Source organism: Triticum urartu, chromosome 2A (assembly GCF_056163025.1).
Source record: "Triticum urartu cultivar PI428250 chromosome 2A, HENAU_Tu73, whole genome shotgun sequence".
NCBI lineage: Eukaryota > Viridiplantae > Streptophyta > Magnoliopsida > Poales > Poaceae > Triticum > Triticum urartu.
The window spans coordinates 563,244,086-563,263,437 of record NC_141874.1 but is presented as its reverse complement, the minus strand read 5'-3'; the positions used below and the strand labels follow the sequence as shown (position 1 = coordinate 563,263,437).

The window sequence follows — 19,352 nt, the reverse complement described above, 5'->3', positions numbered from 1 at the left end:
GAGGCAAAGCATTTTGCTAAGCATACATATACACGAAACTAATAGTGCACATCAACTGCAAGTGATTCTTGGAAGGAGCTCGACCTGTCACGTCGAGTCAGTCGACCAAACAGGAACTAGTGAGGTGTGAGCGGCCATTATTTTTACACGCCGCACGGCCTCCCTTGGATTCTTGAGCGACGGGAAGGCTTGGATTCCTATTCCTGTCGATCTGGAACCACCTGCGGCAACCGTGCATGGCACCGCACCGTGCTGTCCGTGCACGCACGACGCCGCGCAACAGTTATAAAACGGTCTGCTCGTACTCGACTGTTCCCGAGATCTTTGCTGCTTTGCTCGAAGACCTCTGCTTAGCTATAGCCACAAGCAGTACAAACACACTTGAATTTCCTCTTAATTTTGACAGTAAGAATAAGAATGAAAGTGGAATTTGCTGGCAACTCCAGGAGCTTTACCAAAAAATTGAGCATGGCATCTACAGGTTACAAAACTATAAGCATCAGGATACAAAAAATTGAGCTTCTCCTCTACTTTTATAAAGCACCAGGACACAAAAATTTGAGTATCATAAAGCATCAGAGTATATCTATCAAGCTCCCAACTTCATAAAATTTGACTGCAATGAAATTTAGAAATGTACACTCCACCGTTTTCAATGAGTAGTACAGTTTTAACAGTACTTCACTATCAAATTTTCAGTGAGCAAAATTCATTTTTGACAGTTTAGGGACATATGTTTGGGGACAGATGGAGTAAAATTCAGTCTTGATGTGGTAATGCACACGGGATATCATCGCTGAGCATGCTGCCATTGTGGTACGTGAGGCGCTGGCTGGGATCCGGCTTGTACAACTCCATGAGCCTCCTGCCTCCCATCGGTCGATCTGCGTGGACCGACTTCATGGACGAGGTTGATGGCAAGATGGACGAGGTTAGCAGCGAGGTAGACGAGATTGACGATGGCCAGGGCCAGCTCCGGCTCGCCACCATGGTGGAAGGATGCATCCGTTGGAGAGCAGATCGAAAAAAACGAGCCTTCTCCTCACCCGGGGAAACAATGCGGCAAACGAGGGTGAACCAACGCAACGGAGGCGTGGGGCGAGGGAGCTCCGACGAAGCCCGGGGAAGCTGCACGTGTGAGTCGAGCAGGGAAGCTCCGACGCAGGGGAGAAGAGCGGGGAGTGCAGGTTGTGTCGGCAATTTGTGGAGGGGGTTTTCAAAACATTGCCACATCGACCTCTTTTTCGGACAGACGGATGGGGTATTTTATTATTTTTGGTGTTCGTTGTACTGTCATAGTTGAAGATAAATAGATGAGAAGATTTCGCAAAAAAAGGAAAACCAACCCTCTTTCGCCTTTTCTTTTTGGGTCTTTGGTGTCTTTTTCATTTTTCACTAGGCTTTTTCCGATTCTGTGCTTTTAGAGTCCCGTGGTGTTTTTTTTTTTCGATTTCATTTTCTTTTTTTAGGCAATCCGATTTCACTTTTTTTTAGGCATCCGATTTCATTTGCTTTTTCAATGATGGAGGGCCAACACAGCCCGTGGTGGTCTTCTGATAACTGAGCCCAATCACCTTCCGGCCCAGAGATCCCAACTTTACCCTAGCGACCCTGAAGACCAATCTCGCTTCGACTTTTCGGCCTCTGGAACCCACGACGCAGCTGCCGCCAGAGGTACAGAACAATGGCGGCCGCCGCAGGCGACGGCGGCAGCGTCCCGCCGAAGACCCCAATAGCGGAGGCGCCTCCCGCTTCTCGGCCGCACGTGACCCGCAATGCCATGCCGTGGCAGAAATGCGTCGCCGGCGTTCAATTGGCTCTCAAAGGTACGCGCTTGCTTACGCCTCTACTCACCCATCGCCCTTTCTTTTCTTCCTCCCATCTCCTGACTCGCGTTGTCAATTGGTGATAGATCCGAAGGTGGTGTTCCTGAGGGAGCAGATCGAGAAAGCCGGGTGCACCGTATGGCCGACGCTTTTCCGGGCGGCCATCTGCACGTCCAGCGGGAACTACGCAAGCGGCGTGGGGGTATGCTGTTCTTCATTCCCTCTCCCCTCATTATCGGTGCTTTATGGCTGGCGCTCCACTTACAGGGGTTCACGTTGGCAATCTAATAAAAAAAAATCGATCAAAAGGAGCCTCGCCCCCGGTTCATGTTGGCACTCCACTTACAGGGGCTCAGAGAAGCACGCCCTCCATGCTCAACACTAACAGCAGCTTCAGCCCAGGATTGACGCACAGTTTCCTGAGCATCAATTCCCTGAAAAAAGATGGCCTTTTCCCCAAATGGTTCTTTGAGGGATTTTGCCCAGTCCCCCAGAAACCCTACTATCAGATGCCACACCTGTTTCATAGGGATCCAGGTGCATTTGTTAAAGATAGTATCCCAGGAACCCTACTGTCAGATGCCACACCTGTTTTTTCACAGAGATCCAGGTGCATTTGGTAAAAAAACTAAGCCATTTCTGCAGTTCCAAAGTCCCCACAGGACAGCATAAGAAACATAATTTAGTTTTTCTTATTTTAAAGCCAGTGAACAGCTAAAGATCTAAAATCTACAATGCTAACACCAAAGATAAGCTCAGCATCATTCTAAATGGATTTGGCAACAATACATTCAAACATTCAATGTACAGATGGTACACTGACTCAATTTCACTACAATGTCTACATTCCAGAGGTTTTGTCATGCCGTTCCTCCTCAGGCTATCACAGGTGATAAGAGCCACAAGAACCCCTGAATCGTAGGGGGGACTTTAAGTTGCTAGACAGCCGGTAACAGGACAGGTTGGACCCCTCTCAAGTTCACAATTGCATATAGGGATTTATAGGAACATACCCCTTTAGACTCATACTAGATACTACCAAACTAAGCTTTCCTCCTGCTCTACAAATACAACAGATTCTAAGTCTATCCACATGGCCATGAGATCTTCAGTGAAGGTCCTCCTAAAGGTGCACTTCAACTGAATCCCATCCCAGAGCTCAAACAGTCTTATTTGTCTCATTGACCACACAATAGATATCCCAAAATTGTGTGGCCAGAGGAGAGTTGCCAAACCAAATGTCTTCCCCAAAACGAACTGATCTACCATTACCTACATGCCACTTGTATCCAGATTTAACAGAACTGAGAGGGGTGAGAGTCATGGCAGCAGAGCACATTAGGATTTCTAGTATTATACTTAGCATCTATAACTTTTCTCCACAATGTTCCTTCCCTTGCAATATACCTTTTGGATATTTGGCACTCCCGTACCCCCATATTCCTTCCTCATGATCATGTTAAGGCCTTGGATATTTGGCACTCCCATAACCCCCGTACTCCTTATGCAGAGAGATGGCCAGTTTGCAAGATGATTTTTTTATTTCCTTCACTATTACTCCACATGCATTTGGCCATTTGAGAATTCACTAAAGCTATAGCCCACTTAGGGAATTTTAAGAAGGAAAGCATGTAATTTGGAATACTGAATAAACAAGACCTAATTGAAGTCACTTTGCCCAACATAGAACGTAACTTGCCTTTCCATCAGCTATTCTAGCTAACATAAAATCCACTAAAGGTTGAAGATCCTCTCTCCTCAACTGCTCAAAGTGTAAAGGTAATCCTAAATATTTCATAGGAAAGTATCATCAGCATATTCTAAACAAGCACCCCCAGGAATAAAGTTTGGACAAAGACCTCTAATGAGCCCTACTTTCCACCTTTAACTAGCATTTCGTCAAAAATATCCAGAACGAGATTAAACAAGGGAGAAAGAGGGTGCCCTTGCCTAAGCCCTCTACTAGTGGTAAAGAACACTCTCCCCATTAATCTTGCCTCCTATGGTACCATTTTGAGCAATCATGTCAATCCAGTTAATCCACTTACTACCAAAACCTCGAAAGTCCAAGTTAACCTTGTCATAGGCGTTCTCATAGTCAATTTTAGGGCATGTTTGGTTGTTGGCCTGGGCTTCATGCCTGGTAAAAGAGGCTGCCTGCCATCCGCCTGGTACTCCCTTGCTTTTATGCATGGTGTGGCTGCCTGGACATCATGTGTTTTGTTGGTGGCCTGGCCTGGTGAAATATTTAAATAATTTACTAGCATGATTGATGGAGATTGAACGCCCATAAGCTCAACGAGGCAGGGAAACAGTGCCCAGGCAGCTACCCAGGCATCCTTTTTTGAGTGCCTGGTCCAGGCTAAGCGGACTGCCTGGGTCAAATTCCAGGCTAAGCAAAATGTCAGGTAACCAGGCCAGGCTAGCAACAACTTTTGCAGGACAGCAACAAACACTGTCCAGGCACAGTTCAGGGAGGCTCCAAGCCAAGCACGATTCAGTGTGGACACTATCCAAACAGACCCTTATAAACACTAGCCCTTTATCACTAGAAGATTGGACACACATGAACAATTTCATGTGCAGTCACTACACTCTTTAAGATGTATCTACCTCTAATGGGAGCAGACTAGTGTTCTGAGATCATCCTACTAATAATCAGAGCTGTTAGGAAATATGCAATCTGTATTTCCAGGTGGCCATGGGCTAATATATATACATGTACGGGTGTGGTAAATATGCAGGAAACCCCTTATACAATGGGGATATTACATGACAAATATATACAACTCTAACACCCCCCTCAAACTTAGGGTGGATCAACAACACTAAGTTTGGAGAGATAGAAGTTGTGCTATGCTCTAGTCTGGGCCTTCATAAAGAAATCTGCCAACTGTAACTCTAATAAGCTAAAAAGCACGGATATGGGGACACGGACACGGCGACACGCATACGGGGACACGGGATATGACATTTTCCATAAACAGCCCATCGGGGACACGGCAAGTATATATAAAAATAAATAAAAATATGCCATGTAATATAGAGTTAAAGACAAAAAAAATAACGAGAAAGAGATTGCCCCATTCAGCAGTAACTGGGCCACAAAGAAGATGATCCATTAGTAGTTGGGCCATTTCAAGAGCAAGCGGATGCTACAGATTAATTTGCACCTCAAAAACTCAAACCCTATCTCTCTCTGCCCTAACGCTTTGACCAAGCCGCCACTCTCCTCCCAGCGATGGATCTCTCATCTACCCCGCAGCAGGCCAGCAGCTCTCGCCACCGCTCTCCTCCTAGCGTGCTCCTCTTGCCGCCGCAGCAGCAGCGGCCAGCGCTGCAGTGGGGGATGCAGCGGCGGCGGCGGCGTCGCGGGCGCAGCGGCGAGGGCACAGTAGCAGCACGGCGGCGAGGGCGCAGCAGCGCGGCAGCGGGAGGGTGCTCCAGATCCAGCGTTGCCTCGTATCCTTTCCGTGTCCCAGCCGTGTCCTCCCTTTTCTTTCTTTCTTTTAATTCTTAATAATTCGGGAAATACGGCGGGATACGCGTATCCCCGCGTGTCCTCGTGTCCCACCGTGTCAGCATGGGGATTCGGCAACTTTTGCCGTGTCCATGCATTGTAGCTAATAAGAGCAATGATTTGATCATGCACACCAACGCTCACAAAAGGAGCATAAACACCAATATGTTTGATGAGCTTATGCTTCATAGGGTTACACAAAATACTTATAGCACATGTACCCTTTAACAAGAGGGGAGTAGGTGTAGTAACAGAAACACCAAACTCCTTAAGTAACCATCGTAACCAAGTCACCTATGCCGTCAAAACAGTCATAGCTTGCAACTCAGCCTCTGTACTCGAATAGGAAACTGTAGTATGTTTCTTCGTTTTCCAGGCAATGAGAGAACCACCAAACACAGTAAGTAGAAAGTGAACAAAAGGGACCACTAGCCCACGTAGCATTTGAATAGGCCTGAAGCTGTAATGAACTGGAGCGGGGAAAGAAAGGACGGGGAGAAGTCGTGCCATGAAGATATCATAGAACACGAAGAAGGTGACTATAATGAACTGAAGTGGAAGCAGAAACAAACTGACTCAAAATATGGACATGATAGGAGATATCTGGACGAGTGACAACTAGATAGACAAGACTCTCAACAAGACGATAACACGCCGGACCAAACAAGGGGTCACAATCAAAAGCACATAGGTGAACATTGAGCTCCATGGTAGTCTTAACATTGCACATATCAGTAAGAGCAACACGGGCAAGAAGATCCTAGATATACTTATCTTGGGAAACAAAGAAGCTATCAGAGGTAGAAGAAACCTCAATCCCAAGAAAACAATGAAGAGGGCCAAGACCAGACATAAGAAACTGCTCACTAAGATGTGCCTTCACAAAGGCAATGTAAACAGGGTAGTCACCAGTGTTGATCATGTCATCAACATATAAAAGAAGAGTCAGGCCATGAGCAGAAAGGTGGGCAAACATTGCAAGATCATGAGCACTCGCCAAAAAACCCAACAACAATCACCACAGAGGTGAAACGGTCAAACCGGGCATGAGGGGCTTGCTTAGGGCCATATAGAGAGCGATGAAGACAACAGAGCATGCCATCAGGGACAGAATACTCAGGTTGTGACTGCATGTAAACCTCCTCTCACAACTCACTATTAAGAAAGGTATTCTTAACATCAAGCTGAGATATAGACCAATGATGAACATAAGCCACAACAAGAAGTGTGCGAGTAGTGGTCATATAGGTCACTAGAGCAAAAGTCTTATCGTAATTAAGACCATGCCCCTGCTGAAAGCCACGAGCCACAAGACGAACTTTGTAGTGCTCAAGAGAATCAGCGAAGCAAGTCTTAATGAAGCAGCACAAAGGTTGTGGAGGAGCAACTCCACCTTGCTGCTATAATGTGTACAACACAAGTGTTGAAGGAACAACTTCAACGTGCTGTGTTAGATATCGCTCTAGAGGCGAATGTAGGCCGATAGGGCAGCAAGAGTTCAATCCAGAACTCCTAGGGCACAAGATCTACTCCAAGATCTTAGATAAGAACAACCAGTTCTATTATAGGTAGTGGGTGCATAGTCTGGGTACAACGTAGAGGTGAGGACCTCTATTTATAGGGCTTTGGGAAGCCTTCACATACTTCTACTTATAGCTAGAATACTCTAGAAAACATTATTTAAGTTCCACCATTCTACTCACAGCTACTCACAACTAGAAGACTCTAGAAGACAGTGGGTAGGGTAGAAAAGAACAAAAAAGAAATACTACACTGGAGTGGAAGCATCTAGAACTCTAGAAGTAGCCAAACAGATCTGGCATGTGTTTTTCTTCTTTTTCTCTCATCTATTGTTCCTCATCACTTAACCTGGTAGACCCACTTACAAGTGATGGGATGAACCCGGGGAGGAAGAGAAACAAGATCCCACGTGCATGTGCGCTCAAGAGTAGCAATCTCTGCATGATAAGCTGCCATTTGTGATGAACAACATCACGATAAGAAGTCGGCTCAAGAACAGCAGCGCTAGCACTTAAAAACCATAGCAATCGACAGGTGAAAGCGGGCGATGATGTAAGCCATAGGTAGGCTAAGACGAGGAAGATGGAACATGAGAAGTAGATGGCTCATCAATAAACTCAACTCATCAACAACACGTGTACGATGAGTATAATAGTGACAAAAAGAGGGACAAATACGAGGAGGAACCATCGTGATAGATTCAAGTGATGGAGACGGGGATGCCACCAAGGATGGCGGTCCATAATCCTGTGAATATGTGATAAGTGAGGTGAGGAAACCATAGGAGATGGTGTCGTCGGATCTGCAATAGTGTGAGAAGCAGGAGTAGTGGGATGCGTACACAAGGGCTCAACAAGAGTGATAGGTGTGTCGGGAAAAGTGAGGAAAGAGGTGTCCACCATTGAAAAGGTGGGGGAAGATGGACGTGAGTAGAAGGGACGGGACTCCTCAAAAGTCACATCCCGAGAAATATGCATTCAACGACTGATAGGGTCCCAACAACGATAGCCCTTATGCTCATCATTGTATCCCAAGAAGACGCATTCAATAGACTGAACGGTCAGTTTGGTGCATTCTCGGGGGGCAAGAGGAATATAGCAAACACAACCAAACAAACGAAGTACCGAATAATCAGGAGAACGATAAAGAAGACACTCGAAAGGAATGCCACCTTGCAGAGCAGCGGATGGCTGGATATTAATGAGATAGGTAGAACTGGAAACAACCTCAACCCAAACGTGAGGCGGAAGAGGCAAGATCATCAACGCATGAGTCGTCTCAAGAAGATGGTGATGCTTAGCCTCAGCCACACCATTTCGAGCATGAGCACCAGGACAAGAAAACTGAGCAAGAGTACCCTGCTCAACAAGACAACGCACACTGTCTTGAAGATACACTCTCCAGCAAGGGTTAGCACAAAACGCATGGATAGGCGTAGAGAACTGCAGCAAAATGCTTATATATAGACATAACCTCACCGCGAGAAGACATAAAATATAGAAATCATCTATTGATATAACATATCTTGATGCCCCTTGTAAAGCAAAGGGAGTTGAACCCCATACATCGGAATGAACTAAATCAGAAGGACATTGAGACACTGACTCACTAGTATGATAAGGTTACTGAATCTGTTTGCCAAGCCTACAACCATGACACTCCAAAGAGACATATCTTGAGACAGATCCCAGAAGACCTCAATGAATTAAAGATAACAGACAAGAGCCACAAAGAGGACCAAGTCGATGATGCCACTGTTGGAAGGAGCCAATAGCTGAAGCGACAGAAGCAAAGGGACTGGTGGTAGTTGTGGCAGCAGAAGGAACATGAAGCCAGTCTAACTTCCAAAGACCCTGAGAGTAATGAAGGCGAGGGCTAGCCCCAACCAAAAGTGTGCGACGGTCCTGAACCGAACAAGAATCAATGTCAAGAATTACATGATAACTAGTAAGCTGACCAGCAGAAAAAGGTTCATGGTAAGAGGAACATGAGCAACACCAGGAAGAGAAAAAGAAGCGGTAAGAGTACCTCGACTAGCAACAGAAAGAGGTGTACCATTAGCTGTGAGAACATGAATAGGAAAATTGTGAGATCTAAGAGAGGACAAGGTTGAAGAATCAGAAGACATATGAAAGGAAGCTCTAGAATCCAGAACCCACGGGGATGTACTTGACTATGTAGACGGTGGTCGCTTAGTGCTAGAAGCATCAGTCGCAGAACATGCAGCACTCGTCAAAAAAGAACCTGAAGCAGCAAGCAGATGCTTAAATCTCACAATATCTTACTCAGTCAAGGAGACAACTAAGGGTGTCAAAGTAGAAGCATGAGTCCTAGAAGATGTGTGCTCCTTATTGCGCATGTGTTGCTTCTTCTTGAAGCAATCAGACTCGGGGTGACCATCCTTGTTGCAGTAACTACAATGAGTACGAGCGACCCTCACCACAAGTAGTGAACATGAGCGGCGGAGCACTAGAGCGGGTGCAGCAGGCGGCGTTGCAGGAGAGCACAAAGGGAACCTCAAGTGAATCAGCGACATGCAGACAAGTCTCCTTAACACAATTCTCATAAAGCGCCTCCAAAACGGAAACACGACCACAAGCAAATAGGGATGCACACCGCGGCTCAAACTCATTAGGGAGCCGAGACAAGAACTCGTATACGTGCTGAAACTCTTAAGTCTGACCGCACAACTTGGCAACGCTGGCAAGTACCACAACCAGCAATGCGAAGAGTCTAGCTGGGGCTAGGTAGCAGAACTCTTTGCATAGAAATCATCAACCGTGGAGTCACCCTGTTGAAGAGCCTGCTCTTGGCGGACCGTAGACATGCACTAGTGAAGATGGGTCCACATCTCGAAGATGATAATGAGGCCCATAAACTCAGAGACAAACTGAGGTAGAACAGTAGAAGCGAGAATAGCTGCGGCATGAGCATTGTCATCAAATCACTAAGTGTAAGCAGACATGGCATCACGGTAAGTGGGAAGAGCCTCCTCATAAGCATGAACGACAACATCATCAACAACCTTAGCTGCATCCTTATTAGCCTAAGAAGCATCCGCAACAAGATCTGGTGGCGTCAACGGGGTAGGAGCCATAGGAGAAACCTGGCGCGGCGGACATGCGACCTCGCCGGAAAGAACGCCCTCGAGACAAATGCCACACATGAATGCCCATAAAGGCAACAAACTGTGTGTAGTTAGTACCATGAAAAATCACCGAGCGAGGGATGGCGACATAGCCCGACGACGAAGACATTGCACCTGTTTTTTTTGGTAATCGGTCAAGTCAACCGAATAGACAACCTTGAATCAAAAGGAAACAGAGTCCGAGCGCGCGATTGAGAAGTTGACTGGCGGGAGGTCACCGGACGGTCGGCAACCGGATGTTCGCTATTGGTGGTGGCAGGGCAGGAGGGCGTGGTGGCGGCGGGCTAGGAGGAGGGCCGCGGTTGTCGATCTGGAGGTGCATCGGGCTTTGATTTGGAGGAGGCGCACTAGCTTGAGGAGGGAGATGGCAGCAACGATCGTGAGGATCTCCCAGACGCGATCTGAAGACAGGTGTCCTTGAGAAGTCAACAAAGGCGACGTGAATTGGATCAAGAGTAAGAGCCGGCCAGAGAGGATGATGACAGCACGAGATTGAATCGGGGACAGTTGTGTGTGTGAAAGAAATAACCAAGGGCTCCAATACCATGTTGGGACATATGCAACTTGTATTTCCAGGTGGCCATGGGTCAATATATTTACATGTACATGTTTGGTAAATATGTTGGGAACCCTTTATACAATGGGGATATTACGTGGGAAATATATACAACTCTAACAAAGACCTCAGTAAAGATCTTGAAACAACAATTAAGTAAACAAACGGTCTAAATTTCTTCATAGTTCTAGCATTGCTTTCTCTGGGGAATAAAGTGATCATAGTAAGCCTTAAACATATTAATCAAATCCTGCTTAACTATATCCCAAAAGGATTGAACGAAAACACAAGGAAGGCCATCAGGGCAGGTGCACCATCAACATATGAACCAAAAACTGCCTATGTAATTTCTTCCTCATTAGAAATAGCTTCTAACAAGACATTCTCTGTACTAGAGACTTGTTCGTCTACATTAAAAAATCATTTCCGAGAGAAATCTCAGGTCTAGGTTCTGCTCTAAAAAGATCTTTATAATAATCTACAACTATTCCTCTCTCCATCCGAGACTGAATGATTCTCAGCACCAATATCCAGCTTATCATATTGCTCCATCAACTGTTTTTTGTGCTTCCTAAGGAAAGCCTCTATGTTAGCACTCCAACCATAGCCAACTTCCTGAAATATCTGAGTTTATGCTGCCAAACATTCACTACATTAGAGCTATTGGTAACTAAATCCTTAAAGTCAGGTCTAGTCTGCCACCATTTTTCAAATTTAAAGCTAGATTTTCTAAGGTTTTGCCCAGTTCCAGAATCCCACACAACACAATCGGAGTGTGGTCACTTCCAACTCTAGGTAAGACAGTAGCACTAGCTAAAGGACAGAGGTTATCAAACTCAGTAGAGCAGAAAACCCTATCTGCTTTTGACATGATCAAATCCTCTTGATTATTAACCCAAGTATAATTTCTACTAGACATACCAATTTCTATCAGGACCGAAAATCTACCAACTGTTAAATTTATCTACCCGTTTAAAATCAACTATACTATTCCTTTTGTCTTCCTGTTTCCTAATGAAATTGAACAATAGCAGGGCCATCCCAATTTAAAAAGAGCTTACGCAACTCAGAGATGAACTCTTGCTTGCCTTCCTCATAGGCAGAGCCATACACAGTAGTTATTCTAGAAATAATATTAGTGCTCTTATCACGAAGGACTACACTAACAAGAAATTGTGAAATTTTCCAGCTAACAATATTTAAAACATCTAAATCTATTCCCACCAGGATGCCACCAGCATCAATGGTCCTATTACCTAAAAGGTTTTTAAGGACTTAGAGAAACTTTCCTTTTTAGTCTCCTGGAATCCCACACATGCAGGATTATGCGGGATTGTTGTATCATCTATGCGTTTCTTTCTACCAGTTGCAGACACCCCTCTAGCACTCCAAAAGATAAATTCATTTTAAAACTATTTTCTGAGGGTGCTTGCCCTGCCCATGTCTCCCAACATGAGTCCATTCTCCACGTACTCTGAATCAACACTAGCAGAACCAGCCAACAGCTGGCCTGTAAGACAACAAATCCATTATCGCAAACTACATGATCATCTACCGCAGTTCCTAAGTTTCCTTTGATCTGTATACAAATGTTACTAAATCTTTCAAGGATATCATCAACTGGTAAAACTATTAAAGGATTTGAGCTAATTATACCTTTGATTTTTTTGTTTGGAATTGCCAGATTCTGTTGCATTTTGAGCAGCTTGGCCTTTTCCATCACATGCTGGCTGCCAGTTACTCAACACTTTTCCTGGCAGGTTGAATAGGCCCCCAGAGCTTCTATTTCTTTTGTTTCTTCCCATCCTGATCTTCTTGCTTGTCTTCCAGTGTCTGGTCCCTGTCACCAACCTCCAGGCTCTCAAAAACAGGCATAATATCATCAGGTAAGTCAATGTTCAAGCTATATTGTTGCTCTGCTTGAACACCCTCATCTGCATTAGATCCTGTGCCACCTTCCTCTTGTGCTGCACCATTGGATACCGTAAACTGAATATTTTGTTCTTCCTCATCACTGGCTTGCTCCATTTCAGTAAGAAGGAACCTACTAATCTCCTTAACAGGATGTTCAGCAGGCATAGCGACCCCATCATCAGATGCCACAACGCTAACCGACTTGTTGTCCCCAGAGCAACCTTGTTCGAAAGCAAGTCACCCCTCTTGTAAATTGGTGTGTCATCCTCAGCAACTTCCTTGGATGTTATCCTTCGCACCTCCACCTCTCTGAGAACCACCACCAGTGAAGCTACCTCCACTCTTGTTGCTACTCCTAGAATTAGCATTACTCTCATTTGACATTCTATCAGACCCAGCATTTCCTTTGTCAGTTTCCATATCACCTTCTTTGGACTGTTGGTTGCCATCATTACCATCATCAGATCCACTTTCACTGGTAACCTTCTCAACTTGTCCCATTAATGGTAATTCCACAGTAATTCTGGTCTGAGACATCTTCCCTTCTAACTCGAACAATCTTTCATATGGTATCTTACTAGTATCCCTGCATTTAATTTTCACCATGACCACTTCAAATAAACTATGGAACATTTTCTGCCTATCTACATTCAACAGCAGACCAAAAGCAGACACTACTTGATCAAGGATGGACCATTCACACCATTTAGGCAAGAGAGAAGTACATATTTCAACCCCGAACTCTTGCCCTAGTCTAATTTACAACCCCGAACTTCAATACCGTCTAAATTACAACCCCCAACTCTCAAAACCGGTCAGGATTCAACCCTTCACTACCTCTTGACCGGTTTTGACCAAGTTGACCGGTTTTGACCCATTGACTAGGTGAACAGTAAATTAAAAAAAAAATCTATTTCTTATTTCTTTTCACATGGTGAATAGTATTTTTTTAAGTTACAATTTTTTAGCTTGTTTGGACATTTGAGTAGTTCTCAGAAAAAAGACAAATGTGGAGTCTGTGAAACAGTTAACTGTCGTGCACTGTTCGGGCTGATTTTGTTTTTTTGGCTGAGAGCTACTCAGATGTCCGAACACGATGAAAATTGGCACGGACCTCACACATTGATACATCTTCCATGAAAAAAATATTCTTTTTTTAACTTTTTTGTTTTTTGAATTTACTGTTCAGACGGTGAAAAAATCAAAATTATTTTTTGAATTTTTTTACTTTTTAAAATTTACTGTTCACCTTGTGAAAAAAATAAATTATTTGTGATTTGTATATTTTTATTTTTTTAAATTTACTGTTGGCTAGTCAAGGGGTCAAAACCCGGTCAACTAGGTCAAAACCGGTCAACGGGGAGAGAAGGTTTGAATTCTGACCGGTTTTGAGAGTTGGGGGTTGTAATTTAGATGGTATTGAAGTTCGGGGTTGTAAATTAGACTAGGGCAAGAGTTCGGGGTTGAAATATGCACTTCTCTCTTTAGGCAATAATAAACCTCTAAGCTGGATCCAAGTTTCAGTTAATTCCTCAAAATTTTCTAATTCTTCCTTCCAAACTGCAACTCTGACAGTCATGTCTTCCTTTGACAGCCCCAAACAGGGATAGCCAGCCACCTGTTCAACTTGAATATGAGGAGTGAACTTAACTAAGAAGGACCACTGATCAAGCTCTCTAATCTGCCAAGGCCAATTGGTTTTATATATTACAGAGAACTCTTTGGCAAGTTCATCCTTAGAAATCTCACCAGACTCAGTATATGCAACTCCACAATTCTTGAAAGACCCAATTGCAAGGTTACCCATCTCCTGCACTTCTATGTGCTAAAACCTAGCTTAGCTATCCACCTGGTGTGCACTTGATTTGCATATGAAACAGATTTTAGGTCTCTTACACATGGGTTTTGTGATGTTTTGGGTTATCACAATTGAAACACATCACCTGAGCATACTCAGTAAACTCCTCTCCAACCTCTCTGCCAGTACCAGCACCATTGGGGTTTCCTGCAGCCATCTGGGGTGGTTTTTCGGGGTTCTCCTTATGAGCATCCTTGGGCTGCCCTTCCTAGCTCTGCTGTTGCTGATGTTGAGGCTGACCAAGAGGTACCCACTGATTGCCTTGCGGAGACACAGGAGGTGGGTACTGAGGATAAGAACCATCAGGTAATCAAACTGCGAAGGAGGAGGCGGCTGCTGTACACGCGTGCCCCCCTCTCCCTTCCTCCTCTACCTCTGTTCCCCTTAGCTATCCTAACCCTAAGCAGCAGAAGCTGGAAATCAAGGCGCTCCCAACCCAAGATGTTCGCAAGCAGCTGAAACTCACCTTATCACCGAATTCCTTGTCCCAGATGATCACGAGCAGCTGAACTCGCATTCTCACCGAATTCCTTGTCCCAGATCCCAAAAGGAAAGCAATCCTCGATCACAATGCAACAAACAAATCTTGCTGGATCCACACCGCCACCTGTGACTTCTCTCGGTTTTGGCAGGGGTGAAGGAGTGATTGGGGAAAAAGGCTCCCACAACTGTCCAAAATGGTCTAACCCCACCGCAGACGCTGACAGCCGGATCCAACGCACCCCAACCCTAGAAACCCTCACGGTAGCGTTCTCCTCGTCCGCGCCAGCAACCCTTGAATTGGAAACCGACTGAGTCATCAAGGACCAACAATGGCGAATCCGCAAACATGATCCCAACATGACCAGCAATATGTCGAGCACCTGGAGATTGCAGCACTATCCTCTGTAGGAATTGACTTAGAACCCAAATGCACCCTCCATCGTCCCCGACGGCAAATCCACGACGCCTAATCTAATCTGAACAACCTCCATCGTGCTTGCTGAACTTTGAATGTTGAGGTGGCCTATTCTGCAGCCCGCGCTAGAATCTGCTCCGCTGTCAATGCTTTGCCTTGTTGGAACAAGCGACCTCGCTCCACTGTAATCCTGTCCAGAATCCACAGAGCCAGCTTGAGCCTGATCTTCTCCAATGCTCGATCTGCGCGAGCTACCGCATCCATCAGCGCTAAGAGCTCCTGACCCGTCAGTTGCCACCCCTCCCATGCGGATCCATAGATTCTCCCTCGGGACCACTTAGGGAGCCCAGGATTTAAATCAGGAGACACGCCAAGCACAACCCCGAGGCCCAATCTTGAACGAGGTGTTAGGGTATGCCGAGGTAGAGGAGAGAACATGGTGGCAAATCCAAGACGCATAATCTAACCTGAACAACCTCCCTCGTGCTTGCTGAACTCTGAATGTCAACATGGCCTCTGCCGTAGCCCACGTCAGAAGCTGCTCCGGTGCCAGTGCTTTGCCCTGTTGGAACAAGCGACTTCACTCCAGACTCCACTGTAGTCCTGTCCAGAATCCGTGAAGCCAGCTTGAGCCTGATCTTCTCCGCCGCTCGATCTGCGCAAGCTACCGCGTCCATCAGTGCTAAGAGCTCCTGACCCTTCAGTTGCCTCCCCCTTCCATGCGGATCCATAAATACTCCCTGGGGATCACTTGGCGAGCCCAGGTTCAAATCACCATATCTCGCAGGAGACACACCAAGCGCAACCCCGAGACCGACTCAGCGAGGCGAGAGGGTATGTCAAGGTAGGCGAGAGAACGCCTGAGAGGACGTATGGTGGATTTCATTGGAGTGGGGAGAAGCACGGTGAGCTAGGCGGGGTGGATAGGGGTAGGTGGTGAGGAGGCAACAGGTGTTGAGAGAGCAATTATGGGCAAGTGGTAGTCTACTCTTCTTTCTTTTGGTTACCAGTTTCTTACAATCGCAATCTAATAATTTGCGTCGCCGCTATGTTTGGAGTCATGAAGTGTCTGCGGTTGTCACAATTCATAACAATTCCATGCAAACCAGAGTGTACTACTGTATACTTTTCTAAATTATAGTGCTTTTGTTGTTTGGGGACATGTTTTAGCAAAAGATTAACTAGGATAATATTGGGTTGTCAAGATATGGGTGAGGAGATAATTGTCTTGTATGAATCTTGAAAGCATTCACTTGGTAGGACAACCAAAGTTGTGAATTCTACCTGGGTGTTAAATATTTGAACTGAAGTGTTCAAAAGATAGGTTCATCTGTTTTATGTACATGAATGGAATTTTTCTTTGAAATGTATGTAAAATTCACGTTTGCACCTCAGTCAGCAACATTTACGGCAACGGTAGGCCGAGCTGGTTCCTGTTTTCTTGTTATCGGTACATGTTGACAGGATTTGCTGCTGCCCTATTTGTAAAATTTTCTCCAAAAAATTTTGGGCAGCCCTAAAATACAACACCAAGTGCTGCAAATATACAGCAGCCGTGGCTGCCACAAAATTTTAGGGCAGTGGGGGGCCATGCAGGACGATAAAAAAGCAGCTGTTTTACATCACTGTGTGCCAAAAAAGCTGCTCCAACAGCTGCCCTAAAATAGGACACCCACAAAAAGACCGACCTGATGTATCTTAGGGCACCAATTTGAGGGCAGCTGTTGGAGATGAACATTTTCTGGTGCTCTAAAAACAACTTTTTGGTGCCCCAAATTTTATTCCAACCACTTTTTTTCTGCTCTATTATAGGGCTGCTGTTGGAGATGCTCTCAGTGCAATTGCCTGACCTTACATTAGTTTCTCAAAATTCTTTGATTGGCCTTTTTCCTTGTGGATTCTATTTCAAGTGAACTATCAATGAGAGAGCTGCTCTAATATTTTCCAGTTATTTATGTTCAGGTACAAGTTTGCTGTAATCACATGCGAAGGCAAGATGAGATAAATCAGGTCATAATTCATGAGTTAGTACATGCTTATGATGACTGTGTTGTCAAGAACATCGACTGGAAAAACTGCGCTCACCAGGCTTGCTCTGAGGTAGTGAAATACTTGTCATATAAATGGAAGTTATTGGCATGTTACTGTGCCACTGAAACTTATGTTCTGTTGTGAGTTATTGTAATTGGCTTACATTGTGTTATTTATTCTTAGATTCGAGCTAATCATCTTAGTGGCAATTGCCATTACAAACGTGAACTGATGAAAGGCTTCCTGAAGATAAAGGGGCATGAGCCAGTAAGTATTTTTTTTAGCAAAAGCAAAACAGCCTTTTTGTAGTCCTGTTATTGAGCTCACACCACATATGGCATTGGTTCTCTGTTAGCAAGCTACAAACTTTGAATAGTTAAATATAGTGAATCACTATTGGTGACTATTGAAATTGTTTACAGCTTCCCTGTGGTTCTTGACTTGTTAGCTAATGAGCGTGATTTTCCTATTTTCATTTTTATTTTGCCAATCGAATGTTTATGCCTGCTGTGACGTTTTCTGCATTTCTGAAGGAATGTGTCAAAAGACGTGCGCTGCTTTCTGTCAAGAACAACCCGCACTGTTCAGAAAAGGCTGCAGAAGCTGCAGTTGAGAAGGTGTGGGATATGTGCTACAACGACCCACGCCCGTTTGATAAGGCTCTATGAAGTGAAAGCTGCCAGGGCAGTTTTGTTAACTTCCAGCCGGGTTCTATCAAGTGTATCCTGTGGGACAGTCTAGTCTCTCTTCAGACGGGCTCCATGAAGTACTTAGCAAAGCGTTGCAACAAAATCTGGAAATTTGGTGCTGGAGCAAAACTTTGAATGCCATGACATTAGTCCAGACAATCTAACAGATTATTCCATGTAATGCAATTGTTTTACATGGCATATAGTGACAGCTGACTGAGCTATAAATAAGAGTGGCTGTGAATGATTAATTCTTTATACCAGCTAAATATTACTTAAGATATTCCCTTTTTTTCTTCCCTTTTGAAATTTCAGCCCTTTGGAAATGCATTTAGAACTACAGGGATGCTGACAATGTGGCGTCGGTTGGCTTGTGTGCCCTGTGTGGGCATGCGAGGGCGTGTGGTGGTGCGGCATGGATGTGCAGGGAGGCGTTGTGTTGGCTCGTTGGGTGTTCAGGCAGCCTGGAATTGGTGCCTAGATGCCTGGGCAACGCCTTGGGTTGCTCAGACCTGGTGAGAAGAGGACGTGTCGGTTTAGTGCGTCAGCGATCGGGCCTGAGCTACTGCGTGCAATGGTGCGTTGTCGGGGTCCTTGTTGCATGCCATCTTTGGGCTGCGCAAGGGCGAGAGTGATGTGCTGCTTCCGCGTTGTGAAGGTGGAAGGTAGGATGGGCTCGCTGGGTCATGGGTTTGGGCAGGTGAGGCTGTTGGCGACCAAAATAGTCGACGATGATACAGGCACTGTTTCCTTGCTGGAGGCATTGATGTTGCAGTTCTTTCTTTAACTTTTCTACTTCCTCCGTTTCAAATTGCTCGTCGTAGAAATTGATGTATCTAGAACTAAAATACATCTAGATATATCCATACCTGCGACAAATAATTCGGAACGGAGGGAGTAGTATGCTATGGAGAATCCCTAGATCTGGTCTCCTAGGTCGGATGATGATGTCGCTATTGGCTTTGCGAGGCGTTGTGTTTCTGGGCATCGTCTTGTAGTTGGATTTGGGGCTCGCGGAGGTGGTCGGTTGTGGCTAGCGTGACATCTTCCGTGGAGGCATCAGGAGTACCCTCCACATGCAAGCAGCGCCAGGTGGGTTACGTGGCCACCTCGTGGGATCAGATTGTCGTATATTTGCTCCATCGGACATAGCTTTCTTCTTGGATGTCATTGGGTTTCATGGATATGCTTGTCCAGCCTGGATTGATACAACATTTTCGGTGTGCACTCTGGCAGCATTGAAGGTGCTTAAGTGCCCGACATGGGTGTGTAGTGGGCTGTTTGCCTTTTGGCGTGTCATATTATTGTGCTGTTTTTGGCCTAGTCAAGCTAGGTGATGTTTAAGTTTTCACTCAGTATTCCTGAATAAACCGATCAACCTTTTTCTTCTT

The 19,352-nt window shown here is 45.3% G+C and overlaps 1 protein-coding gene across 1 annotated transcript; it reads left to right on the top strand.

The window, feature by feature from the left end:
* The first annotated feature begins 1,584 nt into the window (after positions 1-1,584).
* LOC125538747 (mitochondrial inner membrane protease ATP23) lies at positions 1,585-18,244 on the top strand. The gene is made up of 5 exons (XM_048702024.2): positions 1,585-1,826; positions 1,913-2,028; positions 17,204-17,341; positions 17,456-17,539; positions 17,806-18,244. Exons 1-5 carry the CDS (start codon positions 1,685-1,687, stop codon positions 17,938-17,940), a joined length of 615 nt encoding a protein of 204 aa, XP_048557981.1. The 5' UTR covers positions 1,585-1,684; the 3' UTR covers positions 17,941-18,244.
* Positions 18,245-19,352: the final 1,108 nt, after the last annotated feature.